A 21,385-nucleotide genomic window follows, 5' to 3' on the forward strand; every position below is an offset into this window, starting at 1 on the left:
TTTCCTCAACATCCCTCAAGCCTCAGGCTGCCTTCCTCCCACTGCAGGCACTTGGTCTGCAGGACCTGGCTCTCCTGCCAAGTCTGCTGTAACTCAGGACACGCACGTATCGAGGTGGGTGGAGAAGGCTGGAGGGGGATGGAGATGGGAAGGGGATACAGGCCAGGGAGCAGCCTCACATTTGGCCTCCAGTGAGTTCATCATTTACTCTTTACACAAAAACATTCCATAGTTTGAATTCCTGCAGCAATTTCCCAACAAAGCCCTGTTTGAAATGTACTCATGTTCTCAACTGCTCCACCCTCCACTGGTTTTGGCACACTGTGGGGAAACTGAGGCACTCCTGGGAAGGAGGTCTCTCCTGCTACCACTGGGTGAACTCACATCTCCCCATCCCTGAAGGGCTCCGTGACCACAGGACTGGGATGTTCTCTGCCTCTTGGCTGGATTTGTGGAGCATCTTTGGTTTGCCGCCTTCCAGACAGGGAAGAACCTTCTAAGCTGGAGCTTTGTGTGCCCCATCCTCTCAGTTGCTCTTTGGAAAAGATTAGAAACTCCAGTTCCCATCCACTCCCTGTGCACACCTGCCCTGCCCCCTTGCTGTGGGGCTGGAGCCCATCCCAAAACAAGCTCCAGCACAAAACAGAGAATGTTTGCTTCAGCAACCAGGCCCCCAGCAGCTCCTGTGAACCATTTTGCCAGCAAAGACTGACGGAGAAGGGGATGCCATCCAGAGGGACCTTGACAGGCTTGACAGCTGGATCTGTGCAAACCACATAAAGTTGAACAAGGCCAAGTGCAAGGTCCTGCTTGTGGGTCGGAGCGATCCCAAGGACAAACCCAGGCTGGGTGGAGAATGGACTGAGAATAGGCCTGAGGAGAAGGACTTGGTGTTGTTGGCTGATGAGAAGCTCACCATGAGCTGGCAACATGCACTGCAGCCCAGAAAGCAACTGTGTCCTGGGCTGCATCACCAGCAGCGTGACCAGCAGATGAGACCCCCCTGCAGGGCTGGGTCCAGTTCTGGAGCCCCAACACAAGAGGGACATGGAGCTCCTAGAGAGAGTCCAGAGGAGGCCACGGAGATGATCCCAGGGCTGGAGCAGCTCTGGAGACAGGCTGGGAGAGTTGGGGTGTTCAGTCTGGAGAAGGCTCCAGGGAGACCTTAGAGCACCTTCCAGTGCCTGAAGGGGCTCCAGGAAAGCTGGGGAGGGGCTTGGGACAAGGGCAGGGAGGGAGAGGACAAGGGGGAAGGGATGAAAACTGGAAGAGGGAGATTGAGGTGAGACATGAGGAGGAAATTCTTCCCTGTGAGGGTGGTGAGACCCTGGCCCAGGTTGCCCAGGGAAGCTGTGGCTGCCCCATCCCTGGCAGTGTTGAAGGGCAGGTTGGATGGGGCTTGGAGCAGCCTGGGCTGGTGGGAGGTGTCCCTGCCCATGCAGGGGGTTGGATCTAGATGATCTTTATGGTGCCCTCCAACCTAACCCATCCTATGCTAGGTAAGATGCAAGACTGCAAGAAGGCAATGATGCAGCAGCACACTCAACCCCCTGAGCAGGACCAGGTGCCAGCCTTCCTCCTCTCCCCAGCAGATGCCTTGTCCTCCCCGAGCACATTTCCTGCGGGGAGCCCGGCCCTCCACAGCCCCCACCCTGCTGCCCTGTTTTCTTCCTGAGTTCAGGAGGTGAACAGCCTCGGGTACCCGTAGGAGGCACTCACGGTCAGCGACCCGCGGAGGGACACGGAGTGTCTGCAGGCTGCTCCAGGCTGCTCCAGGCCAGCATCACCAAGGGAAAGCGTTGGAAGCACGTACCGAGCCGGCAGGAGTCTGACCAGGGCAGCTCCCACCAGCACCATCATCTCGCTGCCATCCAAGCTGCCCTGGCTCAGAAGCATCTGGACAGGCGAGGTGCAGAGGGCACAGACACGTTACAAAAGGCTGTAAATTCAAGATATTTGAACCTGGTAACAGCTCTGGTTTCTGTTATAGAGTCAGCAGGGTTAGGACGGACCTCTGATCATCCAGTCCAACCCCCTGCTAGAGAGGGGTCAGACTCCACAAGAACACATCCATGATGGGTCTTGAAAGTCTCCAAAGAAGGAGACTGCACAACCTGTCCCAGAGCTCTGTCACCCTCACAGGAAAGAAGTTTTTCCTGATGTTTAACTTGAACCTCCAAGCTCACAGCTCTCCCGTGCCCACCCTCCCCAGCAGCTGGCAGTTCCAGGGATGCTGGTGCCAGGTCTGGGGTGAGGGAAGCTCTGCAGCCTCAGCAGGAGGGCTAACCCTGGGCACTGCAGCACAAACATGTGGGAGGCAGCCAGGCATTTAAATCACAAAGACATGGTGCTGCTGGGTGTCACACCAGCACATGGAATCATAGAATAGCAGCTTGGAAGGGACCTTAAAGATCATCTGGTCCAACCTTCCTTGGAAAAAGCATGGCCTAGACAAGATGGCCCCAGAAGCTTGTCTAGAAGAATCTTCAAAGTGTCCAAGGCTGGGGACTCCACCACATCCCTGGGAAGATTATTATTTTCTCATTGTGAAAAAATTTCTTATGTCCAGTTGGAATCTCCCCAGGAGTGACTTGCATCCATTATTTGTCTTTTCTATGTGACTCCTTGGAAAAAGGGAGTCTCCCCTTTCTTTGTAACCATCCCTTTAAATACTAGAACATGGTGATAAGGTCTCCCTCTGGTCTTTTCTCAAGACTGAACAAACCCAGTTCTCTCAGCCTTTCCTCACAAGCAGGCTTTCCACTCCTTTGATCATCTTTGTGGTCCTTCTCTGGACCCTCTCCAGCCTGTCCACATTTTGTTTGCCCAGCAAAGACCAAAACTGAACACACTGTTCCAACTCCACTCCAACTGTGGCCTGACAAGTGCTGCGTAGAGTCTGCCTGTGTCCTCAGCACAGCTTCTGGCAGAGGAAGGACACACTCCCAGTTATTGCAGGGACACAACCTTGGGAGTCTTGCCTGCAGTTTTCCTGGCACAGAAATGGAGGAGACCCTGCAGAGGGAACAGCCCCATGGCAGCTGCTGTGGGTCACCATAAATGAAAGCAGAGTGGGAAGCCAGGAGGCCACAGCCACCCCTCTGCCCGGGGCAGCAATTCACACCAGCATGAAGGAAAACCAGGGCATTTGATACAGGGATGTTTGTCACTGGTGCCCCAGGGCAGATGAGGGCAGAAAGACCAAGAACTCACAGCCAACGGGCAGGTTGTGGCAGATCTGGTGCATTCACAGCCCTCCTCACAGACCAGCTCCCTGTCACCACTTCAGAGGCTACTTCTGGGAGGTGACCTGAGCTGGGAGCAGGGGAGGACAGGGGACTGCCGGGCATTGACCTCCAGTGAGAACAGGAAGGCTGGAGCCTTCCCGCCTACAATCACAAAAGCACTGGAACATGGAGGTGCTGCGAGCATCCCTGCCCTGGAGTAACCAGGCAGAGGCCAGGGCAGCAGGGACACATCAGCCCACCCTCCTCCCAGTGCAAGGTCAGGCTAGCAGGAGGCAGGTCAGAGTTAAAAACCCTAAGAAAGGTTAAATTCGGCTAGCAGGAGGCAGGGCAGGCTGTAAAACCCAGATAAAGGGTTTGTAGTGCTTGGAAAGGGGATGCTGGGGGATGTTTTGATAAGTATCTGCTGTGTAAGGCTTGCTCTGAAGGCCACACAGGCACACACATGGTCGCCACCTTGCTGGGGGGTGTCCTAGAACCAGGGTTGTTTTTCCCCACACTCTCCAGAGCAGAGGTCCATCCCAGTGCCATTAATCTTTGTGCTGTGATGACTCAAGTGTTCAGTGTTACCCAGCATCTGCTTCCTGAGATAGCTTCCCAGGTAGCCTGGGAATTCTGCTCCATCAGCAGGACAGGCTCCAGCACCACCTCTAGGACTCCTGCAGCAGGTCAGCCCTGGGATGGCAGGAGGGGAAGCCCAAACTCAGCTGCTCCCAGCTCACCCAGATGGATGCTCAGCAGCAGAAGGCCCTGGTCAATCCCACAGATCCAACAGCAGCACATGCCTTGTCCAGGGTTGTGCTGCCAACTCCCAGCAGCAGGAATCTTGGGTTGAGAAAGAAACTCAACATCAAGAGAGGTTTAAAATTGTGCCTGTGGCAGGCAGAGATGTTAGATGTTACATTCACAAACTTCATTTTGTGATTCGTGAGAATTTTAACAGACTCACTTGGGAGGGTAAACAAACCCCTGAAGGGCTTTTTGGAATGGTGAAGCTTCACATGTTTTTTCCAAGAAATCCTCTTGAAATCCAACCTTATTTTTTTCTCTTCCCTACCAGTATCACCCATAACAACCTCCAAAAACCAAAAAACAAGCTGGCACACACAGGTGGCCCTAGGTCAGCCCAGGCTTTCTACAGCTGAGGCTCAAGGGCAGCTGGGAGGCCTGGGAGAGCAGCCAGCTGTGTTTGTGCAGCACTGACCTTGTGCTGCCAAATCCAGCCCAAAAAAGCAGCAAATGCAACTGTTGGTGCTCACAAATAAACTCTGGGTGGTTCCCCTGCAGCACACGCCAGAGAGCAGACACAAAACCTGGGCCTAGAAATAGCATCTCCCAGCATCTGCCCAGCCCTTCTGAGCTGACAGCTGAGCATTAACTGACCTCAAGCCCCTCACCACAGGCCTGTGGCCCTGGCTGCACACCAAGCCTGGCTTTAGCTCCATCCTCTCATTCCATATGACACCCAGACAACATGAAACTTGCAGACATTTCAAGAACTGTTCTTATGTAGCAGAGGGGCTGGGCTGAGGTGATGAAGGTGCAGTTGGTAACACCATGGGGAACCCCTGGAATGGCCTCCAGCTGGCCTGACGTGTCCCCAAGGAGAGACCCTCTGGATGCACAGCTCTGCAAATCCCACCAGCCTTGGACAGCTAGAAGGGAACCACAGAGCAGAGACCAGAGGGAGGTTATAGCACTTTGCTGGATGAGTGCACAGCCTTGGGTTGGCCCTGGCTGCCGAGAACAGGGACAAGCAGCATGTGAACAAGTGAACCAGCTCTTTGGAGAAGAGGAAAAATCAGCACACACACCCAGCTTATCTGCTCAGCAACAACCTCCTTCTCATGAGATTTCTGTTCCACGAGTTGAGGAGAGGAGCACACCCTTGGTGACAAACAGGACTTCAGTGTCTCCAAGTAAGCAGCATGGAAGAAGCTTCTGCAGTGAGAAGAAAAATGCCTGAGAAGACAGGCAGCACAGCCTGGCTTCCCAGCAAGGATGGAGATCTCAGCTGGGGGAAGCTGCCTGAGGATACCAGGATGCAAAGCAGCAGAGAAGCTGGTTTTACTTTGCCACCCTGTTGCCCATCACCACCTGCAGCTCCCTCCTGCACTGCACACCCAGCCCTGCCCACAGGTGGGGGAACAGAACCACTGACCTGTGAGCCAAGACAGACCCAGCTCCCCACACCCAGCACCCAGAGGCCATTTCTGTTCTCTGCCCATTGGTCCCAGCACAAGGTCATGCTATTCCCAGAAAACCTCTGGGATTTCTGCACTTTCAGCAGCCTTGCTCTGGAAGCTCCAAGGATCATTTTTTCATCATGTCTGACCTGAATTCCCTCAACTGATGAGGGCCCATGCTGTCCCACCCACCGCTGGCAGCCCCTTCCTTCATCACCGGTGACCACCCCATGTTGACATCACCCTTCCTGTGGGACGAGCTGCCAGATGGGGTAGGGGGCTGGTCCCAGGGAGACATGGGGAGGAACCGATACAGGACAGGGGGTCGGGCTGTGCCTGCTGCAGGTGAGCCCAGGCAGGCTGTGCCGGAGCCCCCCCTGCAGTCACTGTCTGTCCAGTGCCCCCTGCTGCGGTCCCAGCCTCCCCCACCCCAGCAGCAGGACTTCTCACCGAGCCATCCCCTCCAGTGACATCAGCTTTGCTTAATTAGTTCACCAGCTAACCTGAAACCAACCTGCCTGCTTGTGGGAGCAGCAAAGCCTCAAGACAACCACTGGTTTTGCATCTCTGGTAACTCCTCAGATGAGGGTTCGCAAGGAACCCGGCAGCCAGTGCTGCCTCCACCAGCACCAAACCCCTCAACTCCAACTGCCAAGAGGTGCCTCCTCCAGGCACGTGGCCGTGTGGCAACCAGCTACACCCTGCAGAAAGAACCCCACCTTCCACCAAAGGCAGTGCTCAGCACTGGGAGACTTACCACCCATGGGACAAGAAAGAGGGGCTCCCTACCTCCCAGAACATCCTCAGAGGCTTGTGCAGAAGACACCCAAAGGAACAACACTCATCTCCTTTCAAATTACTTCATTCTAAGTATTTACAGAGACTTTATTGCTAAGTTTTACCACCTTATCCTTCCCAAAGTCTTCAGCAAACTGAAGATGTGACAGAAAAGCTACTTGGTAAGAGGCTTGGAAAGGAAATTGTTGTTCAAAGCCAAAAAAATCACCAAGACTAAACATACTGCTGCAGGTAACCAGAACAATCCATGCCTGACAGTCTGATCTGCAGTGGCACAATCAAGGTCAGACTGTTACAGCTGCTTGTACCAACTCATATGTCAGCCCTGACGAGACACTGCTGAACAACCAGACCTGCCAGCTGCAGGCAGCTCTGAGGAAAGCATGATGAGCTTCACCAGCTGCTGCTTGTCCCTAGACAGCACTTTTCCAGCCAAGTTAAATCCAAGCCAAGAGAACACATGGCAAAGTCCCTGGTAGTCACACATGGGGCTCAAGGGGTCAAACTCCAAATTTCCCAAACACCTGCAGAATTACCAGCTTCAGTATGTCCTCAGGATGTCCACAGCCTTTGTGCCAGCAGCTTTCAGTGAGCAGATACCAGCCCCAGGCTCTCCCCAGCACCAGCTGCTGAAGAACAGGCAGGCAAGCAGCTGAGCTCCAGGCTCTGCAAGCAGCTTTACCCCTCATATCCTAACTGATTTGGTATTTCCAGTAAAAGGTGAAAACACATCCTGTGCTTTGCACTGGAGTCTTCCAATTGCCCTTCAGTGGACACAAGTACAGATAGGCCTTCAAATTTTATTGAAATCAAAGCACTTAACCAGCAATTAAAGGGAACAAAGTAATACAAGAGTTGCTGTGGAGTAAGAATGCAAAGTTGAGTTGCTTTAGCTTTGCATCCAAAAGCAGTGAAAAATTTTACAACTCACATGAATTCTTCTGTCATGATTTGACAGGGGGGGAAATTAAGCCTTGAGTTTAAAGTATCCTAATTTGGCAATGTGAAATTTAGCCTCCAACTCCACCAAGGTTAATGCTTATCAAGAGGTCACTGTCTTACACTCCTCCACTTTGTCCAGCAAGGCAATTGCACCATATGCCCTTCATCAGAAAATATTTACACAGAAAACTTAAACTATTGTTGAAGCAGTTTAACAATAGATCTTTCCTAAAAATCTGCTAATGCATATCTAGCATTTGAGATCCTACACTCAGTGTAATTTAAATAGCATTTGAAACATTCCAACAGGAATCACATAGCACAGAAGCAACAATTTGCTTCTCTCATGTTCTTGCACACCTGCTTAGAGCCCAGGTTTCCAATGCCAAGCCTCTACATAGGGACCTAATCAATGCTGCAGAACAAAGTTGTTTGGAATGAGGGCATCATGGTCTCTAGGCTGCAATGACTTAAGGCTTTGGTTGCTTGGTCAGTGAAAGCCAGAGAAGTGCCATCAACCTTCCCCTCCTGGTTTGGAGTATCCAGTTTGCTCCAGTGGACTAAATCCCATTGCAGCTTCAGACCAGACTGGTGAGGAGTCAGTTGCGGATCACTCCGGGTCCTTCTGGAAGGAGGGATGCAAAGAAAGTCTTGAAGAAAACCCACGCTGTGCTTATCCGTGAGGGGCTGGTCTGCTGCAGGTCTTGTAAAACCTGCCCCTCCTCAGGAGGGGCCACAGATTCATCTGCTCTGCCTCCATCTCCTCCCTGCTGAAATTAAAGGGCATTTGGTAAGCAAGAATCTCTGCAGAAATGAGTTAGAATCAGGTGCCCAACAGCACATTTAGTCACCCAAATGTCACTGGCAGATATCAAAAGGATGTTAAGTATCCCCAGACAACCACAAAGCTGAAGAACCAAGCTGCTCACTAGTTTAAGTCGTGCAGTGTGTTCCAGAGCAGTATATAGGACAGACAGGAAACACCTGATTAGGTGAACTATGTACTTAGAACTAATTAACTTCCACCAACATCATCTAGAAGTGTCAGCTTGAAATGCAAGACTCATTGCTCATCTACTCAAATCCTGTCACTGCAGGACTGGTCTGAACTTTGCCTTCAGTTACAGAACCTGCTCAGCCTGGGAGAGGCCACTCCCCCCACTACAGCACCAGAAAGGCCAGGAGCATCAGGACAACATTCAGCTTATGTTTTGTAGAACAGAAGTTGGCTGCAAAGGAGGAAGGAGGATGTCAAATATTCATATAATCTTATCACAGAATGCCAGGTTGGAAGGAACCTCCAGAAATATCTGGTCCAACCTTCCTAGGTAATGAGACAGTATAAATGAGGTGGCCCAGCACCCTGTCCAGCTGAGTCCAAAAACTGCCCAATGTGGGGGAATCCACCCTTGGGAGATTATTCCCATGTCTAACTGTTCTCATGGTGAGAAATTGTCTCCTGGAGTCCACTCAAGACTCTCCCCAAGAGAGACTTCTACCCATTACACCTTGTCTTTTCCATGTGACTCCATGTAAAAAGGGAGTCTCCATCTTCTTGGCAGTCACACATTATGGGCTGGTACATGGTGATAAGATCTCCTCTGAGCCTTCTCTTCTCAAAAGCTCATTGAATACAGTTTTTGCTCCTACATTTTATTGGTAAACTGGAAGTAAAACTTCACAGGGTTTCATGCTTGTGGTTTAAAAAAAAAAAACAACTACTAAGACAGTACCTGCAAGTTATTGTTCTGGTCCTGGTTCACAGCAGCTTGAGGAGGAACATTGCCTGGGAAGGGCTGAGCTGCTCTCTGCCTGAAGGGAAGCCATCCAACATGGTGCCTGGGAAAGCCAGAGCTGTATCAACAGAGGTTCAACATGACTCCTTCCTGCTGCACCAACACTATTCCACTGACACCCGACTGCTCAGAGGTGCAGACAGCAAGCCCAGCACATTAAGGTCTCCCCTGCCCCAGCAAGTCCTTTCAAGGCCTCCTGCTAGCACCAAACCATGAGGGAGGAGGGGAAGACTCAACATCTGCCCGCTCTCAAAGTGAGCAGCACTACATCCAGGTTTGTGAGGTGAGCAGGGCTCAGCCTGCTGGAGTGTGCTGCTGGGAGGTGCACAGAGCCCACCTGCTCACCATGGGATGCACACCCCTGGGAACTCTGTCCTTGCCCTAAAAAAAGGGGCACAAAACATGCAAAGCCCAGCTCAATCTTACCAAAACATAATGGGCCACACAGACCTTCTGCAGCCTGTATCTCTACAGCACCTGCACCTGGAAACCCTCAGTATAAACTGTTCAGCTACATTTCAGAAGTAAAATGTTACATCTTCACTCCCCAGGTCTGCATGAGAAAGCTGGAAAAGCCTGATCAGTTCTTCCACCCCAGGCTGGAAGAGCTGATCACTTGAGCTGCTCCACTGTTAACTCCTAGGCCCACCAACAGGAATTCAGAGGTCCACATCCCTTGTCACTGGTGATCAAAGAAGTGGAGGGGACAGATGATCTTTCTCAGACAAGACAGCCAAGCATGTCAACTGAGGGACCACTATCTTTCTGTTCTTCAGATTTATCTCAAGTTTTCCCCCTGCTGGAGAGGCTCAAAGGCAACTCACATAATCACAGATTATTAAGGGTTGGAAAGGACCTTCCAAAGATCATCAAGTTCAACCCCCCTGCCAGAGCAGGACCAAAAAACCCACCACACCAACAGAAAACCCAACAACTAGGGCAGGTCACTCAAAGGCATCCAGACAGGTCTGGGAAGTCTCCAGAGAAGGAGCCTCCACAACCCCTCTGGGCAGCCTGTCCCAGGGCTCTGTCACCCTCACAGGAAAGAAGTTCTTCCTCATGTTGAGGTGGAACTTCCTGGGCTCCAGTTTGAATCCACTGCCCCTCATCCTCTCACAGGGCACAAGTGAGAAGAGCTTGTCCTGCCTTCTTGATGCCCTCATGTATTGATAGACATTCATTAGACACCCCCCTCAATCTTCTCCTCTCTAGACTGAACAGCCCCAGGTCTCTCATCCTTTCCTCATCAGGCAGGTGTTCCAGTCCCTTCATCATCCTTGTAGCCTCCCTTGGACTCTCTCCAGTAGATCCCTGTCCCTCTGGAACTGGGGAGCCCAGAACTGGACACAATACTCCAAGTGAGGTCTCACTCCATTTAGTTTTGCTTGCTCTCCAGAGGCACACCACAGCAGACAAACCTACAGGTACATAGCTCAGCAAGCATGAGACCCTCCTCCCAGACTGCAAACATTTTTTTTCCCCTAAAGCTCAAGTTCCTACACTGAACCTACAAGTCTGCCCTACACTGCTGTGCTGCTGGGGCTTTGCACCAAGAGCTGCTTGGATCTCAAGAAATTTTCTAAAAAGAAAGCCAACCACACCAGAAGCATTAATAGAAAAGCCAGGAAAGATCACAGAATGGTTTGTGTTGGAAGGAACCTTAATTCTCATCCAGTCTCAACCCCCCTGCATGGTTAGGGACACCTCCCACCAGCCCAGGCTGCTCCAAGCCCCATCCAACCTGCCCTTCAACACTGCCAGGGATGGGGCAGCCACAGCTTCCCTGGGCAACCTGGGCCAGGGTCTCACCACCCTCAGAGATCCCCCACTGCTACCCATTCTTCATTCAATTTTGACATAAGCTATACTGGTATTTTTGTTAAACAGTTATACCAGGGTGGAGAAGTGGTTCACCCTCTCCAGGTACAAGAGCCATACGAAGCTAACGAGTCACAGGACAGAGCTCAGCACTTCCACGTAACATCTCAGAAGACAAGGGTGAAGGTTCACATCCTGCACTTACAGATACATCAGCACGGTGCCACCCAGAACCAAAAGGAATCTGCTGACACTGGAGTAGAAGTAGATGATGTTGACAAAAACATAGAAGAGCGTTGCAGAGTAGAGCCAGTCCAGCCAGTCTCGATTGGCACCCTCCTCCTCTTCCTCCATGAGAGGACCCCCTTGGGCATTCACCCTCAAGTTGGGATTGACCACAGCATTAACCTGGGCAGCAGCGTTCTGGTTCCCAGGCTGGTTTTGTGCAGGAAAAGGGTCTGGGAGAGGAGCTGGGGGTGTCACTGGTGCCACTGGTATCTCCTGAGAATGCTGTGCAGGGGCTGGGTCAGCAGATGCAGCAGTAGAAGCCAAGCTGAAACCAGAGATCATAAGAGTAAGGCTTACTCAAATCCTTTCACACATGGAAAACACAGAAGATCTGTCCACTTCAAGCATACTCAGATGCTATGCAAGTAGCAAGCATCACATTTAGAGACTACAGAAGGGTTAAAAACAAGTTCTACCCATGACAGCTGCTGAGTGACAGCAAGTCAAACCAGGCACCTCCCACTTGACAAACATGTAATTTCAATACATTGCAAGAAATTTTTCAGAACAAGCTAAGGTAGCCTGGAAGGCTGCTGAGAGTCCCAGCTTCACCTGTCACTGATGTCCAGTGCTACTTCAAGCAGTCAAAACATGGTGAAGAGCAAAGGCTCAGCCTTTGCTCTACAGACACCTGCCCTCCCAAAAAAGTTAGATCTGTAACATGTAAGATTAGCAACACTGGCCTGAACAGCAGGCTAAGCACTACACATCACTTAGAGGAACCTTCCCACAGAACAGCCCAAGTTACAAAAAAACCTCTTCCCATCATCCTACATCAGAAGAGGAAGAACTGCCAGAAGCTGTTTCCTTGTACACCAGTTTCTGCTGGTAACCCTGAACAGAAAACTTACTACTGCATGTAATACTGTCTTGCATAGAGCTGCTGAAGCCAGGACATCTGAAGCATGCTGTAGGTCGTGTAAGCAGAGAGGCCAGGAGTGACACACTGGAAGGGGCGTCGAGTTGGTTCAAGCCTTGGACAAAATGTAAACACATTTGTTAGCAAATATTGGGCAAACCACAAGTATAATTTCTTACAAGACAATGTAAATAGCTACTCTGCCATTTTGTGCATCCAAATGCAGAATTCTTCTTTCTAAAGTATTAAAGGCATCTCTTTATCCACATGAATAAAGGGGAGATTTTCAACTATCAGAGCAGTGCATTTCCCTTTAGCCTCTTCCATGCTGAGGCTTTGATGTATCTCCTCACCTTTGACCCATATTCCATGGACTTAGGACACGTGGCATGAGGGGCTGCACCCAACACAAAGCCAATGTTTTCAAAACCTTACTGATGTAAATAAAAAAAATGGTATTTACCTGTTACTGGCTTCTGCTGAAGATTGGCCACTCAGTCTTCCACCATCTGAGGAAGATGGTTCTGAACCAGCTTCTGCCAGTAGCTTTGGCTGAGCAGCTTTCACCTAGGGACAGCAAGGCAGCTCCTGAGCTGTGCTCCACACACTCACCAGACTTGTGCAAAAAGGCTGCACCTCCCTGGATGTGCTTTTGTTTCATAACTGCTACACTGCTCCCACACTTTGTCCTGCACTGTGCTGAAACCACTCTTGGGCACCACACAAGCATTTCCATTAGGATTTTAAAGCTCCTTCAAAAATGACTGGCATGGAAGACTGACTCATTGTTACTCTTCACCTTCACTAGATCTAAACCTGTATTTGCTTTTGTCTTTTTACACATGCAGAGAGGTCCCATTTGGTTAAAAATGTAATTGCAAGAAACAGAAGGAACTGCATTCCAGACAATTTGACTTCTTAGCTCTACACAAACTGCTGTGCACAATTCAAGAGCAGTTTTGTGGCAACACATCTCTGTAGTATCCAGACCAAAGCTGCCTCACATGCAGCAAACACCAGACATGGGCAGGATAAGCTCAAGTTGTCTGTAACAGGCAATACAAACACACCCTAGACATATTAGCACACCCCACTTGAAAGTGGAAATTGGTTTTGGCCGTTTGCACTGCAGACCAGTCAGCACCCAGCTCCAGCTTCCTCTCCACAGGCTGAGTCATTAATGAGCAGTTAAAATGTCTTCAGCCAACAGGCTCTTTCCTTCCCCATCCCCAGCCACCTCCACAACAACTACAACATCCCCTGCCCACAAGCACAGCCTCTGTCCAAAGGAGCCTGGGACACAGGTCATATCCTAGTTAATAACACTGAACCTGCAGAGAGCATTTCTCCTGAGTAGTGTCTTACAAGATTATAGTTTTGACATTTCTGAACAGATGCCATGAGAATCTTCACCAATGAGCCACAGAATCCATTACTTCCTCAGCTTAACCCAAATACATTCCCATATTCTAGGAATCTATTCCTAACCAAATGATTACAGAGGAGCAATGCCATAGCACTAGTAAGAAAAAGCAGCACTATCAGTGAATATTAAAAGGGCCATCAAGTGCTTCCCATTTTTAGTCAATCCCAATAATCACAGTAGTGTTGTAGCTAAGTATGAGTACCTCTGCATTGGTTTCTTGCACATCTGTAGAAGTCTTGAAGTTGTACACCAAATGAAGAGCATGGAACTCTTCCTGCTAAAATATGAGGAAACATGTTTTAAAGACCCACTTTTCTTCATACATTTCAGCACATCATAATTTATTTTTTTTAATACCTTTGGCAGCAGCTCTCTCAGGTAATGATGATCAAGCAACAGCTTCCCACAGTAAATCAGCTTCTGGTTCTCTTCAGGCTTTGAAGAAAGAAAGCCAAGAGGAGGATGAGTTGCTCAGCCAAGCACACACAAGCACCCACGGGTCCGACCTGCAGCCGGAGGGACAGAGGCACCCAGCTGGCAGCACCCACGGGTGCCTGGGGGGTGTGCACACCTGAGCTCGGCTAACGAGGTGAGAACAGCTGGTTGCAAAGTGAGCACTGAAGCCTAAAAACAGCAGGAGGACATGAAGTACCCCTCAGGCAAAGAACACAGGCCGTCTCTTTGGCAGTCCCGACACAACCATCCGCGTTTCTTAGAAACCGTCGAACTGGCGTCCCCCCCTAACCCGCGACGCGCCGGACGGGGTGTCCAACCTGTTACACCCCGCTCTGCTCAGGCAGAGCCCCCCACGGCAGCACGGGAGGGGGTGAGAACAGACTGAGCCTGTTTCTGGGCCACCGCCCGGCCCCGAGGGGAGAAAAACAGCTCCTCTGCGGAGCCCGGGCCGCGCTGCCACCGCCACGAGCCCCGGGGCTGCGCAGGAAGCCGGACTTCTGCATTTCCAGCGCCCAGACGGGGCTGCCGCGCCCCCCGCGGGGAAGGAGCCTGGGGCTGCGCTCCCAGACAGCGCTCGGGGCCCGGCGGGAGCGGTTAATGTGTAACCAGGAGCCAAGCGAGAGCCCCGACAGCAGCTGATGCAACCGGGAGTGGGGCGCTCCGGGTGGTGGCGGCCCCGGGAGCCGCAAAGCAGCGGCCCCCCCGGGGAGCCCCGCACCCCAAGGGGGTCGCGGCGCGGGCGCTGAGGTGAAGGTCGCGGAGGGGCCGCGCACTCACCGGTGCCTCGGGCACGAGGCGGCGCAGCTCGGCCTTGAGGCGCCTCACGGTCCAGGCGGGGTCGGCGCGGAGGCGCAGGTCCGGGTGCCGCTGCGCGGGGCTGCGCACCAGGAGCGGCAGCGACGCCTCCATGGCCGGCACTGTGGCAGGCACCGCCCGCCACAGCCCTTTATAGGAGCGCGCCGCGCCCCGCCCCGCTGCGGGGCCGTGCTGGCTGCAGTTGATTGGTCGCGAAGGAAGAGGGGGGGCGGGGACCGCAACGTGGGCCAATGGGGGGGAGCCCCGCGTGCAGCGCGATGGGAGGGCGGCGGCGGGAGGCGGAGGAGCTGATTGGGCAGCGCCGGGTGACGCAAGAGGGCGCCCGGTGTGGGGTCACCATGGTGACCGGAGCCCGCCCCCGGGCCGCGCCGGGAGGGACCGGGGCCGTGGCGGGGCCGTGGCGGGGCCGGGGCCGTGGCGGGGCCTTGCCCGCTCCCCTCCCTCCCTTCGTCCCTCACGGGCGTGCTCAGCCCGCCGGCCCCACAGGCCTCACTGCGCCGCCCGGGCCGGAGGGAGCTGAGCCAGGCCGCAGCGCCGCAGCCCCGCCGGGCCCGGCCCGGCCTCCCCCTTCGGCACCGAGCGAGGAGCGGGGACGTGCGACCGGAGCTTTGCCGCCTCTGCCCCCTTCAGACGCCCGCCCAGCGCTCTCCCCGGGGCTGTCGCTGCGGGCTGTCCCCGGCTCGGGCCGGGGCTCCGCAGCATCAGCCGCGGCCGCAGCGCCAGGTTCGGGGATCCCTGGTTCCCCCGTCCCGTTCCCTGGGGCCCCGCGCTGCCCGGTCCCGGCGAACCCTCCGTCTCACGGAGCTCTGCGGAGCTGCCGCAGGGCCGGTGCTGCCTCGGTGGGCACAGGACACGCACGGGCCAGAGAGCGCCGGGGAAGGGGGCGATTCAAGAAATTAACACTGACAAAAAAAAAAAAAAATAAAAAATAAATAAAAAATGTAGAAAACCAGAAGCCTCTGAGTTCTCCCCACATCCGTCCTCTGAGGCCCGAGCGAGCACCGGGAAGCCCGGGGCGGTGCTCCCGCTGCTCCGGGAGGGGTTTCGCGTCCCGTCAGGCCGCACCGCGAGCAGCGCGTGTGTGCCCGGCGCGTCTCACGGGCTGCTCGGGGCTGCCCGGCAGCCGGAGCCGCTGCCCGGGGGCACGGGGCGGAGCTGCACCACCGGCCCGCTCCGTGCCCGGCAGCAGCCGCCGCCCGCGGGACGCGCCTCCCGCAGCGCCGGGGAAGGACGCGCCGGGGGCTTCGCTCCCCGGGAGGCACCTGGGAAAGCACCGCGTGGAGCCCACGCTGGCCCCACGCACCCTCCGCGGCTGCAGAGACACGTCTTTGTGCAGACAAAGGACGCCGGGGAGCCCGGTGCTGTGCTCCGTCCCTCCCCACAGAGCGCGCCGTGCCCCCCGCCGCAGCACCCGGGGCCCTTCCCTCCCCAGCCTCAGCTCCGTGCGCCCACCGAGCCAAGCACCACAGAACCGCCCTGGCTGGAAAAGACCCTCAGGATCATGGAGTCCGACCATGCCCAGCACCGCCAAGGCCACCAGCCGCGCACCCGCACGGCCCCGCTCCCTCCGGGGATGGGGACCGGCGCCGTTCCAGCTCTGCCGCGATCCGTGTCCCGGCTCCTCTCCCCCCGCGGACGCTGCCCCCGCCGCCGGACCGGGCCGGGCCGGGGGATGATGCGGGGGTGTCGGGACGAGGGGGGGGCCCCCGCCCCCGTTGCCACAGCGACGTTGTCAGACCCCCCCTCCTGTCCCCGCCCCCCCTCCCGGTGAGCGCCAATGGAGCGTCAGCGCCGGTGACGTCATGGCCGGTGAAAATCCCCCCGTGGCCGCGGGAGCGGCGGCGGCCCCGTGGCCCGGAGCGGCCGCGGCCCGCAGCATGGCCAAGCATCACCGCACACCGGCGCGTTCCGCCGAGCCCGTCATCGAGGTCAAGAGCAAGGTAAGAACCCACCGACGATGCCGGTACCGGGGCCGGTATCACCGGATCACGGCCGGGCTCTTTGCTTCCCCGCGCTCCCCTCTCCCGAGCATCCATCCCGCTGCCTGCGGGGTCCCGCCACGCACCGGCGATGCGTGGGGGAGCGCTTGCCTGGGCGGTGCGGGTTACCGGCAGCCGCGGGATGGCCTGGCGGTGCGGGGCTGCAGGGTCACCCCGGCTTTGCCCAGATGTGCCCTCGCCCAGATGTTCGTGCAGGCCAGGGCACGCACATCCCCGGCGGTGCTGCCGCCCAGGTGTGCACCCCCAGCAAGAGGAAAACACCCCCCAACTGTTCACCCAGACGTGCACGCCTGCGCTGCTCGCTGCGATGCGGTCTCCCCCAGATGTGCGTGCTCATCCAGATGTGCGCTCACCTTGCCCACTCTCACCCAGGTACAGCCCTGCCCCAGAGGTGTGCCCTCATCCAGCTGATCCCACCCGGCTGCCCGGGCCCTCGCCCCGATGTGCGCTCCCCCTGCTGCACCCCTCTCCAGCTGTGCCCTCTCCAGCTGTGCCCTCTCCAGCTGTGCCCCTGCTTACCCGGCCCCCCCCGCAGGATGCGCGGCACCCCCTTCCCGGGGCGCAGGACCCCCCGCCCGCCCCGCCGGCCGGGGTGTGATCCCTGTGGGCTGCGCCGTCCTCGCCGCGTTCCTCAGCCTGTTCCTAATTGGCTTCACCTCCGTCGTGACTGAAGGAAGCACTAATTAACGCAGTTGCTCACCGGGCACGACGGCAGCCCTGGTGCGGCAGGGAAGGGCCCTCCCGGTGGCGCAGTGCCCGCCGTGTAGGGCCAGAGGGTCCTTCCTGCCCCAGCAGGGCACCTCACCGCCCTGTCGCTTGGGTGTCAGGGCAGGAAAACGGTTCCGCTCCCTTTATTTTGCTTCTGGGACGGGCTCCACCTGACGGGCGCTGCCACCTCGGGGCTGCCGCTGCTCTGGGGCTGCCCCGGGACAGCTCGAGATGGTGCCCCTGCCTGCCTTGGTCCTGCTGGCTGGAGTCAGCCCTGCGCTGCCTCACCCTGGTCCTCCTCTTCCTCCTCCTCCTTCTTCACAGTTCGACGCCGAATTTCGCCGCTTTGCCATGAAACGCTCCAACGCTGGCAGCTTCCAGGACTTCTACTGCCTGCTGCAGACAGTGCACCAGATCCCACGGGTGGACCTGCTCCTGGGCTATACCGACATTCATGGTGACCTCCTGCCCATCAACAATGATGACAACTACCACAAAGCCCTGTCCTCTGCCACCCCCCTCCTCAGGGTCATCATCCAGAAGAAGGGTAAGTGGCAGATGGAGAAGGGCAACGTAACCCGTGCAGGGAGATGAGCCAGGGAGATGTCTCTGGTACCACTGGTTCCATCTTTGGGCTCTGTTGGTGGCAGGCAGTCACATCCCCTCCAGCCATCATTATGGTGAATAGATCCAGAGGTGGTGGCACCAGGAGGCTCCCAGAGCCCCGCTGTGGCCATGGCACCCACCAGACTCTTCCTGACAGCCCTTCCCCACAGCAAAGGCACCCACACCAGCCCAGCCCCGTGTGCCCCAGCGAGCAAAAGCAAATCCTGGTGATTCATCCCTTGGAAGTTGTGTTTTCCAGTGGGGTTTGCATGGGCTTCCAGAAAACCCCATGTTGCTTCTGTGAGCACTGTGCCAGAAGCCTTGTCCGGCTCCCTGCCCCGAGGTGGTGGCAGCCATGATTTTGGCAGAGCTTTTGGGGTGCCAGTGAGTTTTTGATGGTACAAGGAGGTTCATCTCCTCCCTGGCAGCCCGGGGGCTCACCCTGACCTTAGTGGCACGTTCCTGGAAAGCAGTTTCGGGCAGGAGCACAAAATCTCTGTGATAGCAGCGTCCTGGTGAGGACAAAAGCCTCCTGGTGACAAACACCCCAGGTATGTCTCCTCTTCACCGGGGAGATGAACCCATCCCCTTCTGCTTGGGTTAGTAGCACTGAAGCTTTCTCTCCAGTAGCCCCATCAAGCAGTGCTGTGAAAAGCCTCCGTTTCCCCAGCACAGCATCTAGACCGACTCCGTATTTCCAGCTCATGTCAGTGGTCTGAAGGCCCTGGGCAAGAAGCGATGTTCGTGGCTGGCCCCAGCTGCTGTCCCAGCTTTCCTGGGCTCTTGCATCAGGGTAGTGCAGGACACCCTGGATGTGTGTTTCCTCCAACGTCATGCAGCAGAGGGGTTGGAGGGAGCTGGAGCCCATGATGTGCTCAGGGGCTGTTGCTGCCAGCATCAAGCCCTCCCCTGCCCTGATGCCTGGACACAGGCTGTGGCCCAGGGAGCTGCTGTGGTGCTGGATGTGCTGGGGCTGCTCTGGGACCTCCTGCTCCAAGAACCACCTCATCTGCTGCTGGGAAAAGTCTACAATAGCCCATGGGTGACCATGCCAAGGTGGCACAGAGCGGAGTGGGCAGCCACGGCCCTGGCACTGTGGGCAGTGTGGTAAGGAGGATGAGGAGGCAGGGCTGGCAAACTCCAGCACCTGGCCATGCTGGCGGGAGAGCAGCCGCAGGGCTGGCAGCACCACAGGAGCTGTGCAGAGGCCAGGAGCAAGCCCAGGGTGAGTCACAGCTGATTTCAAATGGATCCAGGTCATCCCGGGGCTGGGCTGTGGTCGAACCAGTCTGGGTTGGGGAGGAATGCAGCTGCAGAGCCTCCCTGCCACGCCAGGGAGCTGGGCACACGCGTGTGGCTGTGGTGTGCACCCGTCCGTGGGCTCCGCGGCACCCAGCCCTGCCGCAGGGGTTCCACAAGGCAAGGCTGCAGCTTGGTTCCTCTCGTGCCATCACCCCCTTGGGTGAAGCCACCCCTGGGGGCAGCCTGGCTGGGGATGAGGGTGCTGGCCCTGTGCAGCTGGCCTTGGCTCACAGCAAGGGCAGGGGAAAGCCCAGCACATTGCCAGGGCCACCAGAGGGTTCATCCGTGGGGTGCTGGACCTGCCTGGCCCAGCTGCTCTGCACCCCTCAGAGAGGAGCTGAGTGCTGAAGTAGCTGTGGGAAAGCCTCCACCACCCGTCCTCAAGCTAAAAATACGCTCGGCTGTGTGTGCAGGGAGATATTTTTAACGTAGGAGCCCTGGCAGGCTGGCTTGGCCAGGGAGAAACTCCCCATCCCCTGTGCTGGGGGCATCCCTGCGGCTGCAGCGGGGTCCCAGTGCTGGTGGGGGGCACCATGGGGAAGGTTCTGGTAATGCAGGGTCCAGACCTGGGCTCCCCTGTAGAACAGGATGCGGAGAAACCAGTGAGGACCCAGGGGATGCTGCTGCCCAGCACCTGGTGCATGCGGCCAAGGAGGGGGATATGGTAGAGCTGGGCCCTACCAAGCAGCACCAGTGCAGGGTCAAGGCGGATGGAGTCAAACCCTGTGTCATTGTGCCAGATGGTAGAAGGAGAGATGGTGGCACAAATCACACTGGGATTTCCAGTGGCTCTGAGGACACTGCAGCCCTGGGATGGTGCTCCAAGCAGTGGGGAGTCTCCATTCTTGGGGACAGCAGGACACAGCCATGGCCATCCCCAGCCCCTGCAGAGATGGCCCTATTCCAGCAGGGACAAGGAACTCTGGTGCTGGCCCATGGGGCCAGACTCGCCCTCAAAGGGCTGGTGCTGCCGCAGGACTCCCTCATGGGGGGAGCCTTGTTGGGAGGCTGTTCCCTCTCCCCAAACTGGGGCACAGCCGTGGCTCCCGTGCCGGCAGGGCTGGCAGCTCTAGTGTTAAGCTGCAGAGTTTGGCTTAAAGTGTGATTAAGGCTGAATCGCTGTCTCCATCCCACTAATCCTGCCTCACGTACGCTGGGTAATCCCAGGAGATGGGCCCAGCAGCAGCAGGCTGCAGGAAAAGCCAGGCTGGTGCTGTGGGGAGGACAAGCTGGGGAGACCCATCATCAGGGCACTTCCACTGGCTCCACACCTGGGGCCAAGGGCAGGTGGTTGTGACCCCAGGGGCTGCGGTGCCTGACCCGTGGTCTCCCTTGCTCCCGACAGCAGAGTCCGACGCCAGCGTCTTTGCCTCCAACTCCTTGCAGCGGAAGAAGAAGGGGCTGCTGCGCCCCGCGCACTACCGGGCCAAGCCGCACCTCCTCATCGGCCTGCCCCAGGACTTCCGCCAGATCTCCTCCATCATCGACGTGGACATCCTGCCCGAGACCCACCGCCGCGTGCGGCTGCACAAGCACGGCTCCGACAAGCCACTGGGCTTCTACATCCGCGACGGCGTCAGCGTGCGCGTGGCCCCGCAGGGCGTCGAGAAGGTGCCCGGCATCTTCATCTCCCGCCTGGTGAAGGGCGGCTTGGCTGAGAGCACGGGGCTGCTGGCGGTGAGCGACGAAATCCTGGAGGTCAACGGCATCGACGTGGCCGGCAAGTCCCTGGACCAGGTGACGGACATGATGGTGGCCAACAGCCACAACCTCATCATCACTGTCAAGCCGGCCAACCAGCGCAACAACGTCATCCGCAGCAGCAAGGCCTCGGGCAGCTCAGGCGTGTCCACAGACAGCACCCCCAGCCAGCAGACCCCCAGCCCGGCCTCGCAGTACCTGAGCAACTACAGCACGGCCGAGAGCGACGAGGAGGGCGACCTGGTCATCGAGAGTGACGGCGCACCCCACTACCTCCCCAGGGGCTGCCCCAACGGGGGCCCCACCAACGGACCCCTCCGGCGCAGCCTGTCCCCTCGCAGCTCGCGGGGCTCCCTGCAGTCCCTTGGCAGCCACGACAGCAGCCCCGGCCGGGGCAGCGGGCGGGAGGAAGGCACCATCCTCACCTTATAGCTGCAG

At 56.4% G+C, this 21,385-nt stretch overlaps 2 protein-coding genes across 2 annotated transcripts; one reads left to right on the top strand and one right to left on the bottom strand.

The window, feature by feature from the left end:
• Positions 1-7,009: 7,009 nt before the first annotated feature.
• HERPUD1 (homocysteine inducible ER protein with ubiquitin like domain 1) lies at positions 7,010-14,723 on the bottom strand. Its single transcript, XM_051629580.1, has 8 exons — positions 14,592-14,723; positions 13,716-13,793; positions 13,561-13,635; positions 12,396-12,499; positions 11,925-12,047; positions 10,991-11,338; positions 8,905-9,010; positions 7,010-7,938 (listed from the first exon to the last, which is right to left on the bottom strand). The coding sequence occupies exons 1-8, from the start codon at positions 14,721-14,723 to the stop codon at positions 7,771-7,773; spliced, it is 1,134 nt and encodes a 377-aa protein (XP_051485540.1). The 3' UTR covers positions 7,010-7,770.
• A 1,766-nt stretch (positions 14,724-16,489) lies between these two features.
• Positions 16,490-21,379, top strand: LOC127389201 (partitioning defective 6 homolog alpha-like). Its single transcript, XM_051629480.1, has 3 exons — positions 16,490-16,570; positions 17,663-17,885; positions 20,592-21,379. Exons 1-3 carry the CDS (start codon positions 16,508-16,510, stop codon positions 21,377-21,379), a joined length of 1,074 nt encoding a protein of 357 aa, XP_051485440.1. The 5' UTR covers positions 16,490-16,507.
• Positions 21,380-21,385: the final 6 nt, after the last annotated feature.

Source organism: Apus apus, chromosome 11 (genome assembly GCF_020740795.1).
Source record: "Apus apus isolate bApuApu2 chromosome 11, bApuApu2.pri.cur, whole genome shotgun sequence".
Taxonomy (NCBI): Eukaryota; Metazoa; Chordata; class Aves; order Apodiformes; family Apodidae; genus Apus; species Apus apus.

What these genes read in the sequence shown, in the direction of transcription:
- LOC127389201 (XM_051629480.1), top strand. Translation starts at nt 16,508, where the DNA reads ATGGCCAAGCATCACCGCACACCGGCGCGTTCCGCCGAGCCCGTCATC. An exon ending in TCATCGAGGTCAAGAGCAAG is followed by an intron (nt 16,571 to 17,662) that starts GTAAGAACCCAC and finishes CCTTCTTCACAG; the next exon opens with TTCGACGCCGAATTTCGCCG. An exon ending in GGTCATCATCCAGAAGAAGG is followed by an intron (nt 17,886 to 20,591) that starts GTAAGTGGCAGA and finishes TGCTCCCGACAG; the next exon opens with CAGAGTCCGACGCCAGCGTC.
- HERPUD1 (XM_051629580.1), bottom strand. Translation starts at nt 14,723, where the DNA reads ATGGAGGCGTCGCTGCCGCTCCTGGTGCGCAGCCCCGCGCAGCGGCAC. An exon ending in TGCAAGAAACCAATGCAGAG is followed by an intron (nt 12,500 to 13,560) that starts GTACTCATACTT and finishes TGCTGTCCCTAG; the next exon opens with GTGAAAGCTGCTCAGCCAAA. An exon ending in ACCAGAACAATAACTTGCAG is followed by an intron (nt 7,939 to 8,904) that starts GTACTGTCTTAG and finishes TAATTTCAGCAG; the next exon opens with GGAGGAGATGGAGGCAGAGC.